At 43.5% G+C, this 12902-nt stretch overlaps 1 protein-coding gene across 8 annotated transcripts in view; it reads right to left on the bottom strand.

The window, feature by feature from the left end:
* Positions 1-10476, bottom strand: part of PRC1 (protein regulator of cytokinesis 1) — a 29204-nt gene extending 18728 nt beyond the window's left edge. For 2 of the 8 annotated variants that reach the window (XR_004348579.1, XM_032623629.1), the window contains exon 1: positions 10269-10437. Coding sequence is in view for 7 of the 8 variants with exons in the window: in XM_032623629.1 (XP_032479520.1) it covers positions 10269-10279 (11 nt within the window). In the remaining variant the exon portion in view is untranslated. Of the gene's footprint in view, positions 1-10268 lie in introns of all 8 variants that reach the window. The other 6 variants (XM_032623625.1, XM_032623626.1, XM_032623624.1 and 3 more) reach the window with 4 other exon arrangements.
* Between the last annotated feature and the right edge of the window lie 2426 nt (positions 10477-12902).

Consider the following 12902-nt stretch of genomic DNA (forward strand, 5'->3'; position numbering starts at 1 on the left):
AGGAGTGGAATTGATAGATCATATGGTTGTTCTATTTCTAATTTTTTTTTTGCGGTATGCGGGCCTCTCACTGTTGTGGTCTCTCCCGTTGCGGAGCATAGGCTCTGGACGCGCAGGCTCAGCGGCCATGGCTCATGGGCCCAGCGGCTCCGCGGCATGTGGGATCTTCCCAGACCGGGGCACGAACCTGTGTCCCCTGCATCAGCAGGCGGACTCTCAACCACTGCGCTACCAGGGAAGCCCCCATTTCTAATTTTTTGAGGAATCTCCATACTGTTTTCCATAGTGGCTACTCCAATTTATATCCCCACCAACAGTGCACAAGCATTCCCTTTTCTCCACATCCTCACCAATACGCGTTATCTGTTGTCTTTAATAATAGTCATTCTGACAGTTGTGAGGTGATTATCTCATCGTCGTTTTGATTTGCATTTCCATTTTGATTAGTGATGTTAAGCATCTTTTCATGTGCCTGTTGACTATCTGTAAGTTTTCCTTGGAAAAATGTCTATTCAGATCCTCTGCTCATTTTTTAATCAGGTTGCTTGTTCTTCTCAATGTTGAGTTGTGTAAGTTCTCTGTATATTTTGGAATATTAACCCCTTCTCAGATATTTTCAAATATCTTCTCCCATTCAGTAGGTGGCCTTGTTGTTGTTCTTAAATTACAACTATTAATTTACAGAATGACTAAAAGTTAAAAAATAATCAGGTGTTGGTGAGTATAGAGAAAAGCCAGAACTTTTGTATACTACTGCTTGGAGTGTGAATTGGTACAACCACTTTGAAAACTGTTGGCAGTATCTGCTAAAGCTGAACCCAGCAGTTCCATGTCTACATATGTAGAAATGCACACATATGTACCAAAGGTGTGTACCAGAATGATCAAAGCAGCACTACTCATAATATCATAAAGGTAGAAACAACCTAGATGTCCATCAACAGAATAGAGAAACAGTACATTCCTACAATGGAATAATACAGCAATGAATAAAAAAACACGGGTGAATCTCAGAAACATCATGTTGAACTATGCTAAATGAAAGAGGTCAAATGCAAAAAGACTACATACTATATGATTCTACCTTATGAAATTTTAGAAAAGGCAAAACTATAGTGAAAGAAAGCAAATGAACTGCCTGGAATCGGGGCAGGGGATCAACTGCAAAGGGGCATACAGCAACTATTTTTAGGGTGACAGAATGGTTCTAGATCTTAATGGTGATGGTGATTACATAACTATACACGGTGACCAAAATTCAAACTGTACGTGTAAAATGAGTCAATTTTACTGTATGTAAATTATACCTCAAATCTTAAAGAAAAAAAAAAGGGAGGTAAAAGAAACAACTAAGATGGAAAAACAGAACAAAAAGTTGGGGAAGAAGAGGAAAAACAGCCAGATAAGCAAGCATCTATCGCTACGTGATTCCAATTATACAAAGTTCAAAAACAGGCAGAACTAAGCTTTGCTTTGAGAAGTCAGGATAGTGGTTGTCATTGTCCTGGGGAGTGGTGACTTTTGGAGAGCACAAGGAGGGGTGTGCTGACTTTATGAAAATCCATCAAGTTTGCACTTGATCTGTGTGCATTTCAGAATATATGTTACAATTACAAAAAGTTTATTTAAAAATTATTCACTGTTTATCTGAAGCACAAATTTAACTGTGTACCTTGTGTTTTATCTTTCAAAAAAAACTTTAGTTTTCTTTTTTTGGCCTCACCGCACAACTTGTGAGATCTTAGCTCCCCGACCAGGGATGGAAACTGCGCCCTCAGCAATGAAAGTGCAGTCTTAACCACTGCCCGCCAGAGAATTCTCAAAAAACCTTTACTTTAAAAAGTTTGCTTAGTCTGCTTCACAAAGCATTTAAATAACAGAGATTTTCTCTACTTTCTTGGTACACCTGGATAACAAAGAGACCACTCTGGCACCAGAGACTAAACTCTGGATGTGCTTTTCTATCAGTCAGCCAGGAGGCCTCCAACAGGTCACTGAAGCTCTTTGTGTGCAAATGATGAGGATAGAGGCTCTCACTGGCCCCCTCTCTGTCGCAGCATATTCAGGGGTTCTGAATCACCAGCCTAGATCTCCAAGAACGTCAGTTTCTTCATAGGCTTTTTTTTTCTTTTCTGCTCACTTCTTCCTTCCTTCCTTCCTTCTTTCCTTCCTTCCTTCTCTCTCTCCCTCTCCCTCTCTCTCTCTATTTATGTTATTTTTGGCTGCATTGGGTCTTCATTGCTGCGTTGGCTTTCTCTAGTTGCGGTGAGCGGGGGCTACTCTTCGTTGTGATGTGCAGGCTTCTCATTGCAGTGGCTTCTCTTGTTGTGGAGCACAGGCTCTAGGGCACACGGATTTCAGTAGCTGTGGCACGTGGACTCAGTAGTTGTGGTGCATGGGCTTAGTTGCTCCACAGCATGTGGGATCCTCCTGGACTAGGGCTCAAACCCATGTCCACTGCATTAGCAGGCGGATTCCCAATCTTGCACCACCAGGGAAGTCCTTCTTAGGTTTTAATATATTCACATCCAAGACATTTCTCTAGCCAAGAAATCCCAATTCAAAGGTTGCCTGTCCTAGTTCAAGAAAAGCTTCTTGCACAAATACCAGCTGCCTATACCAGATGGCCAATTATCAATACCCACATAAGGAAGAGTGTTTAAAAGAATTTACAGGGACTTCCCTGGTGGTCCAGTGGGTAAGACTTGGCACTCCCAGTGCAGGGGGCCCGGGTTTGATCCCTGGTCAGGGAACTAGATCCCACGTGCATGTCGCAAATAAGACCCCGGTGCAGCCAAAAAATAATTATTAAAAAAAAAAAAAAGAATTTACTGTACTCCATTTTAGAAATGTTAACAGGTATCAAGGTATTTAATATAATCTCAGTTAACTCAAGTTTAACTAAAGTGCTTCCTCAGACAAGTAATCCCTTTGCACTTCACTTTTAAGACAAAAGAACCCACAATTTTAGCATGCTAATTTTAGCATTTTATGTAAAATAACCAATATAAGATGGACTTCCCTGGTGGCGCAGTGGTTAAGACTCTGTGCTCCCAATGCAGGAGGCCCAGGTTGAATCCCTGGTCAGGGAACTAGATCCCACATGCATGCCACAACTAAGAGTTCGCATGCCACAACTAAGAGTTCGCATGCCACAACTAAGGAGTCCACCTGCTGCAACTAAGGAGCCAGTGAGCCACAACTAAGAAGCCAGCGAGCCGCGACTAAGGAGCCCATGTGCCACAACTAAGACCCAGTGCAACCAAATAAATAAACATTTTTTTAAAAATTAAAAAATAAAATAAAATAAAATAACCTACAAGAGGACTTCCCTGGCAGTCCAGTGGTTAAGACTCCGTGCTCCCAATGCAGGGGGCCCAGGTTGAATCCCTGGTCAGGGAACTAGATCCCACATGCATGCCACAACTAAGAGTTCTCATGCTACAACTAAGGAGCCCACCTGCTGCAACTAAGGAGCCAGCAAGCCACAACTAAGGAGCCCATATGCCACAACTAAGACAGTGTAAACAACCCAAATGGCCATCAACTAATGAACAGGTAAATATGATATACCTATACAATGGAATAATATTTGACAATAAACCTTGAAAACATGCCAAGTGAAAGAAGCCAGTCACAAAAGAGAACATATCATGATTCCATTTATGTGAAATATCCAGAATAGGCAAATCTACAGAGAAAGAAGTGGATTAGCAGTTGCCTAGGGCTGGGATTCAGGGGAGGGAGGTGGGTGGGAAAAGGGGATTGAACGCTTTTAAACGGATGATAAAAATGTTGACTGCAGTGATAGTTGCACAACTCTGAATATACTAAAAATATTAAATTGTGACATGTTAAATAGGTGAATTGTATAGTATGAGGATTATATCTCAATAAAGCTGTTATTTTAAAAAATATGGCACATAATAGGAAGTTGTGAAATTTGTGACTTGAAAAACAGATATGATTGCTAATTCATTTAGTCAAATTACTTTCTACAAAATAAAATGACATGAAATTGGGATAAAATTCATAGATCTCAAATTCAATTAAAACCAAAACAAACACCTATACAGCAGATGGACTGCTAAACTCCAGCAGATGGGCCTAAACACAATTTGTTATAATGAAAAAGTTAACCCTCCCTTGGAGCTGATTACTTTAACAAGTGTTTGGAATTACCAAATATTCTAGAAGCAGTTCTCATGACAGTATAATTTTCTTTTTTTGAATTTTATTTTTTATACAGCAGTTATTAGTTATCTATCTTATTAGTTATCTGTTTGATACATATTAGTGTATATATGTCAAGCTCTTTGATACATATTAGTGTATATATGTCAATCCCAATCTCCCAGTTCATCCCACCACCCCACCCCACCACCCCTGCTTTCCCCCCTTGGTGTCCATACGTTTGTTCTCTACATCTGTGTCTCTATTTCTGCCCTGCAAACCGGTTCATCTGTACCATTTTTCTAGGTTCCATATATATGCATTAATATATGATATTTGTTTTTCTCTTTCTGACTTACTTCACTCTGTATGACAGTCTCTAGATACATCCACGTCTCTACAAATGACCCAATTTCGTTCCTTCTTATGGCTGAGTAATATTCCATTGTATATATGTACCACATCTTCTTTATCCATTCGTCTGTTGATGGGCATTTAGGTTGCTTCCATGACCTGGCTATTTTAAATAGTACTGCAATGAACATTGGGGTGCATGTTTCTTTCTGAATTATGGTTTTCTCTGGGTGTATGCCCAGTAGTGGGATTGCTGGGTCATATGGTAGCTCTATTTTTAGTTTTTTAAGGAATCTTCATACTGTTCTCCATAGTGGCTGTATCAATTTACATTCCCACCAACAGTGCAAGAGGGTTCCCTTTTCTCCACACCCTCTCCAGCATTTGCTGTTTGTAGATTTTCTGATGATGCCCATTCTAACTGGTGTGAGGTGATACCTCATTGTAGTTTTGATTTGCATTTCTGTAATAATTAGTGATGTTGAGCAGCTTTTTTTTTTTTTTTTTTTTTTTTTTTTTTGCAGTACACGGGTCTCTCACTGTTGTGGCCTCTCCCATTGCAGAGCACAGGCTCAGCGGCCATGGCTCACGGGTCCAGCCGCTCCGCGGCATGTGGGATCTTCCCGGACCGGGGCACGAACCCGTGTCCCCTGCATCGGCAGGCGGACTCTCAACCACTGTGCCACCAGGGAAGCCCTGTTAAGCAGCTTTTCATGTGCCTCTTGGCCATTTGTATGTCTTCTTTGGAGAAATGTCTATTTAGGTCTTCTGCCCATTTTTTGATTGGGTTGTTTGTTTTTTTAATATTGAGCTGCATGAGCTGTTTATATATTTTGGAAGACAGTAAAATTTTCAAAGAATTAAAAAACTCTTCACAACATTCCAATTATACGAGTTTAATTCTTATATCATTCTAACACCTCTTTCTTACATCCCTGCCACTACCCTTACTTTCAAAAAACTTCCCTGGTGGTCCAGTGAGTAAGACTCCACGCTCCCAGTGCAGAGGGGCTGGGTTCGATCCCTGGTCAGGGAACTAGATCCCACACGCATGCTGCCACTAAGAGTTCGCGTGTCGCAACTAAAGATCCCGTGTGCCGCAACTAAGATCTGGTGTGGCCTAAATAATATTAAGGGGAAAGAAAAAGAAAAAAAGACAACCAGAATCTCACCCCTCCCCACTTCTGCCTTTACCTCCCTGGTCCAGGTCACCACTATCATCTCTTCATCTGTACCACTGCCCTGGTCTTTTAACTGGTCTCCCTGCTTCTGCCTTGGCCTCCTTAAGCTTATTGTGTGCACAGAAGCCACAAGCCTCCATGCCCTTAAAATCCTCCAGTGATTCCTTATCTTAGAGGAAAAGCTTCTGCCTTTATAAAGGCCTCCAGAACCCTTTAATCTACTCCAGTCACACTGGACTCCTTGCTCTTTCGGGAACCCACCGGGCACTATCCTACCTCAGGCACTGGCATTTGCTATTCCCTCAACCTAGACTGTCTTCCCCTAGGTGTCCCATGGCTTGCCCCTTGCCGCCTTTAGATCTTTTCTCAAAGATCACCTTCTCAGGGAGGCCTTTCCTGACCAATCTCTTTAACACTGCAACTCCCCTTTCCCACACCTTCAGTACTTACCCCCTTTCTCTGCTTGATTTCTCTCCATAGCACTTATTACCATTTAATGTAAAATTTGCTTACTTATTACCTTTTTATTTTGTTATTAAAATGTAACCTCTAAAGGGCAAGGATGTCAGTTGTGTTCACTGCTGAATCCCCAACACTTAGAATGGTGTCTTATATATAATAAACATTCAAGAAGAATTTTTGAACAAATAAAGATGTTTCAAAAAAGCTGTATGATCTTACGACACCTGAGTGCAGTCACTGTGAATAACAATTATCATGGTATACTACTCAATCTACAGATTTAATGTGATCCCTATCAAATTATCCAGGACATTTTTCACAGAAATAGAACAAATAATCCTAAAATTTATGTGGAACCATGAAAGACCCAGAATTGCCAAAGCAATCCTGAGGAAAAAGAACAAAGCAGGAGTTATAACCCTCCCAGACTTCAGACAATACTACAATGCTACAGTAATCAAAACAGCATGGTACTGGCAAAAAAAAAGACATTTGGATAAATGGAACAGAATACAGTGCCCAGAGATAAACCCATACACCTATGGACAATTAATCTTTGACAAAGGAGGCAAGAATACACAATGGGGAAAAGACAGTCTCTTCAGCAAGCAGTATTAGGAAAGCTGGACAGCTGCATGTAAATCAATGAAGTTAGAACACACCATCACACCACACACAAAAATAAACTCAAAATGGCTTAAAGACTTAAATATAAGTCATGACACCATAAAACTCCTAGATGAGAACATAAGCAAAACATTCTCCTACATAAATCGTACCACTGTTTTCTTAGGTCAGTCTCCCAAGGCAATAGAAATAAAAACAAAAATAAACAAATGGGACCTAATCAAACCTACAGGCTGTTGCACAGCAAAGGAAACCATAAAAAAATGAAAAGACAACCTACAGAATGGGAGAAAACATTTGCAAACGATGCGACAGGTAAGGGCTTCATCTCCAAAATATACCAACAGCTCATACAATTCAACAACAAAAAAACCAAACAACCCAATCGAAAAATGGGCAGAAGACCTTAATAGACATTTCTCCAAAGAAGACATACAGATGGCCAGCAGGCACATGAAAAGATGCCTCAACATCACTATTATTAGAAAAATGCAAATCAAAACTACAGTGAGGTACCACCTCACATTGGTCAGAATGGCCATCATAAAAAGTCTACAAATAACAAATGCTGGAGAGGGTGTGGAGAAAAGGGAAACCTCCTACACTATTGGTGGGAATGTAAGTTGGTGCAGCCACTATGGAAAACAGTGTGGAGGTTCCTCAAAAAACTAAAAACAGAGTTGCCATATGATCCAGCAATTCCACTCCTGGGGCATACACCCAGACTAACTATAATTTGAAAAATACATGCACCCCTATGTTCACAGCAGCACTACTTACAATAGCCAAGACATGGAAACAACCTAAATGTCCATTGACAGATGAATGGATAAAGAAGATGTGGGGCTTCCCTGGTGGTGCAGTGGTTAAGAATCCGCCTGCCAATGCAGGGGACACGGGTTCGATCCCTGGTCTGGGAAGATCCCACATGCCACGGAGCAACTAAGCCGGTACGCCACAACTACTGAGCCTGCGCTCTAAAGCCCGTGAGCCACAACTACTGAAGCCTGTGGGCCTGCAGCCGTGCTCCACAACAAGAAGACACCACCATGAGAAGCCCACACACCGCAACAAAGAGTAGCCCCTGCTCGCCACAACTAGAGAAAGCCCATGCGAAGCAACGAGGACCCAACATAGCCAAAAATAAATGAATAAATAAAATTTTAAGATAATAATAAATAAATTAAATAGTGTTTAAAAAAAAGAATAGGGGCTTCCCTGGTGGTGCAGTGGTTGAGAGTCTGCCTGCCGATGCAGGGGACACGGGTTCGTGTCCCGGTCTGGGAAGATCCCACATGCCGCGGAGCAGCTGGGCCCGTGAGCCATGGCCGCTGAGCCTGCACATCCGGAGCCTGTGCTCCCTGACGGGAGAGGCCACGGGAGTAAGAGGCCCGCGTACCACAAAAAAAAGAAAAAAAAGAATATATATGTGTATAACTGAATCACTTTGCTGTACAGCATACATTAAACACAACATTGTAAATTTCAATAAGACTTTAAAAATAAATAAAAGCATAAAAAATGTTACAAAAATAATCATCATGGTACAATTATGTAGTGCCTTTCTAAACGGTTTCAGGTAATCCCCTAAAAGGTGCAAACTTGAGACTTTTTTCTTAATTCATCACTGAAAAACTGAGGGTGCTTACAAGAATACCACCCAAGAATACAGAGGTTGAAAAGGGGGCCAATTTTTCCAGTCTCTTGAACTTAAGTCACTAGACTGGAAGATATCCCAAATGACCCTCTAAATGATTTCCTACCTTCTGGCAGCATTCTACTGATACACTGTCCTATTTTTTCCTAAATAGCCCTCCAGAGCAGCTTTGTTAAGCTCCTCTGTACAACCTGCTTCAGAAATCGATAGCCAATAGTCAATTCAGTGACCATTCTGGTAATCATGTTCCTCAGGCATACTTCTCACAGTCCTCTCTATTTATTTATTTTTATTTTTATTTTTTTGCGATACGCGGGCCTCTCACTGTTGCGGCCTCTCCCGCTGCGGAGCACAGGCTCCGGACGCGCAGGCCCAGCGGCCATGGCCCACGGGCCCAGCCACTCAGCGGCACGCGGGATCCTCCCGGACCGGGGCACGAACCCGCGTCCCCTGCATCAGCAGGCGGACTCCCAACCACTGCGCCACCAGGGAAGCCCCCAGTCCTCTCTAAATATGAATACCTGAAATCCAGATTACCTGAAAGTCTGGTTTTGTTAGTAGAGTAATTCCAGTTGCTCTTTTAAAGCCTAATTATATCTGTCAGCCTGGAACCAAAGTTAATTGATAACTTTTCCTCCCTCTTCATTTACTTTCTTGAAAGCAGTAGATGCCTGAACAATCCAAAAACTGTTAATGGACTTGGAGTAAGAGTTTCCTGTAAAATGTCATTTAAAATTTTACTAGTCCTCAAAATGCGTCATTAGCTGAAACGCACAGCAGCTTAAATGTGCTTTTATATAAGATATTTGTAATCCACAACCTTACACCTGAGATCTGTTTTTCCAATGGTACCAGTGATTTGTGCTACATTCCCATTCTCACGAGGGCAAGCATTTGAAAAAGAACGGTCGGAATTAGTAATCATGGAAAGAGGAAACTTACGAAGCCATACATCAATCAGTTTGACTAATAACTATAAATTAGTTAATAATGAATCATCACAATGCTTCATCCACTACTTATAGAAAATAAGGTTAACATCTGCATCGCTTTTAACACAAAAGTCCTATGCACCAGCATTATTTTTATTTTAGAGATGAGCAAACTGACATTCAACATTTTTGCCCAAAGTCATAGGCTGGTAGGTGGCAGTGTGGTGCGTCTGGTCCCAATTTCAATTCGGACACTCCTTTCCCAGCACTGCCTGAGAAGTTGTTAAAACGACGGAAAAAAAATTCCTTTATCGGAGTTTTTCAACTTGCAAGAAAACCAAGCTATCTTTACAATTCAAGTAAAGTGTTAACACTGCAACCCAGATACATCGAAAAGCAACGATAAACTAAAAACTGCACGCCTTTATTTAAAGAAAAACTAGAAACACTGACCATAAAAGACTCAGGACTTAGAACAAGCCGTCGGTGCCAAGCAGCAGCACCTGAGACGCTTTGCTGGCGGAGAGGGTGGGGCTCGCGGACGCCAGCTCTGACCGCCCCGCACCGGGTGCGCCGCGGGCCCGCCTGGCCTCCCGCCGCTTCTCCCGGGCACCTGCGCTCGGCCCGCACCCGGGCGTCGGGGCCTGCGGGAGCCCGTCAGGTCTGGCCTCCACCCCGCCAAGGGCCCGCGGCCCGTGCACCGGCTCGCCACTTCCCAACCGTGGCTGGCTTCTTCCAGCCTCACTCGGGCGCCGGTTAACGAGACACCCCGGCCCACGGCCTAAGGCGGCCTTTCGGACTCCGCCCAGCCCCGCCACCGCCCCGCACCCGGGACCGGCACCGATCCCTCCCACGCCCCCTCGACTCCCCCACAACCCGCACCTTCTCCTCATGGTGGACGCTCCAAGCGGGCGGGCGTCGAGGCCCCGACCCTCTCCACGCGGGCCCGAGCGCAGCAACCACCCGCAAGCACCGGCGGTCTCACTCCCGGTAGCCGTTCCGCGAGCCGTTAGGCCTGCGCAGAATTTCAAACCGAACCTTGAGGCGGAGGAGCGCCGCGATTGGTGCTGCGTCCCGTGGCTCCTCGCGAAGCTCCGCCTCGCCCCGCCCCCCGGCGCGCCGTGGCTAGGGGCGGGGACTCGCGCACTGGGCGTGGGAAGCGCTCGCGCGCCGGCGGGAGACCGAATCGCTGTGTGCGCGTGCGCGCGGCTCTCTTGCCTCGCTTTGCTGTAGCCGGGAGGGGACGTCCAAACCTTGCGAGACGGCAACCTCCTCGGAGTTCCGCCCGGCCCCGGCGCGGTTTTGATTCGAAGTGCACGTCGCCGCCCAGAGACCCCCCCACGGTGTCCGGATCTCCCCGGCGTGGCGCGTAAACGGCCTTGCCGCCCTCAGCCGGAGGGGTGACATGAGAGGGATTAACAGAAAAGCCTGGCGCCGTAATTTGTTTCCCTTGCTCATTCTGGCAGCAAGGCTGGGGACCGAGCAGTTTCCCCAGATGTAGGAAACCATGACCTAAAGGGAAAGGGAAGGGACGGACACTGAACCCTGCTCACCGGCCTGGTACCTTTCTAGACGAGTGATCCCATTTAATCTCCCCAACCATCCCGCTAGGTATTATCGCCATTCTACAAAGGGAACTGTCTCAAAAAGGTCTGAGTGACTTGCCCAAGTAACGACTGGTAAATGAATGGAAATTACCTGGATTGTGGTTTTCTTTCAAATTACCTGGATTTATGTAATTGTAATATAAAAATTGAAAAACTCAAAATCGACAAAGTACTTTTGTATCCTTGCTACATGCCTTAATGCTTATATATCACTTTTTCCTTTTTTCATGGTTGTGTAATATATTGGTGTGTAGATTCATAATTCAACTACTTTGCCATCGATGGATATTTAGGCTGTACTTTGTACAAATAAATGTCTTCATACCTAAAACTTGACATTTTGCATTGTTTTCTTAGGGTTGGTTCCTAGAAGTGTAATTACTTTATGCTCCCTCTCCAGACAGGCTGTATTTATTAATTTGCCCTCACCACCAAGGAAGAGTACCCTCCTCACCCTCAGCAGTATGGAGTACTACTGTCCTTTTAAACCACTTTGCTAGGCAAAGTGGCATTTCCTTGTTTGATTCATACTTGCTTGATTATAGCTGAAATTGCACATTTTCCCCATGTGTATTGGTCAACTGTAACTTCTGTGAATTCTCTTCATTTGTCTTTTCCATGAAGGAAAAGTAAAGGATGCCTGTTTGCTTCACCTTCCGGACTGTGTTTTTCTCACTTTCGGAAAAACTTCATTGGTGCTTTCAACATCCTTTAACTCATGAGCAGCGTGCCAAACATCTGCACCACTAGTATGTGGCCTGCAGGCACCACTTTTTAAATTTACTTTGCACTCTTTGTTGATTAACCTGAGAGTTTTCCAGAAAGCTTCAAAAACTTGTGATCTTCAGACAGGTTCCCAGGGCCACGGCTGTAAGTATCCAGACATAAGACGATTTTGCTATAATGTGCTTTACACTGTAATTCTGAAGCTAACAAAGATCCCGTGGTCAACGATCATAGAACCGTTGGACAATATCAATTCAGAGCACATACTCAGCATGTAAAACACTCTGTAATGTGTATTAAAAAGGACCATTTTATATTTCTAGTGAACAGCACTGTTCTAGAATGCACTGCCACTGTTTATTCATTTGGGCATAGAACTTTTTCTGACTGCCAAATATTCTTTCTACAAACTAACAGCCCTGTCAGTAGTGTCTTTGATCTTGCACACTAGCTTGACGTAGCACTGTCAAGATTCTAGCTAGATACTTGAGGTACTGCATTTTCCTTGGAATTTGCACTCACAGCATTATCATTCTCCTATGGAAAGAATACTTTTGATGATCCAACACCACAGGTTTGGATCTTTCTTTTAAGAAGTGGCATGCAAGGCAGAAATAGAGACACAGATGTAGAGAACAAATGTATGGACACCGAGGGTGGGATGAATTGGGAGATCGGGACTGACATATATACACTAATATGTATAAAATAGGCAACTAATGAGAACCTGATGTATAGCACAGGGAACTCCGCTGTACAGTAGAAACTAAGACAACATTGTAAAACAACTATACCCCAATTAAAAAAAAAAACACGTGGCAGCACTGTGGATTGGGCAACAGATAGGAGGCAGAGCGTGGGAGGGACAGTTTTGCAAAAGCCCAGGCCAAAAACAAGTACCTCTGCCATGGGGATGGTGAGAAGATGAACCAGAAGCATTTAGAAATAATGGGTAAGGGGACCAGCTGAATGTGGGGGATAAAAAGAAAAAAATATGAGGTCAAAGATATAGTTTCTTTTTTTCTTTTAATTTTTAAAATTTTATTTATTTATTTGGCTGCACTGGGTCTTAGTAGCAGCATGTGGGATCTTTGTTGCCGCATGTGGGATCTTTAGTTGTGGCATTCGAACTCTCAGTTGTGGCATGCATGTGGAATCCAGTTCCCTGACCAGGGATTGAACT

Source organism: Phocoena sinus, chromosome 2, assembly GCF_008692025.1.
Source record: "Phocoena sinus isolate mPhoSin1 chromosome 2, mPhoSin1.pri, whole genome shotgun sequence".
Taxonomy (NCBI): Eukaryota; Metazoa; Chordata; class Mammalia; order Artiodactyla; family Phocoenidae; genus Phocoena; species Phocoena sinus.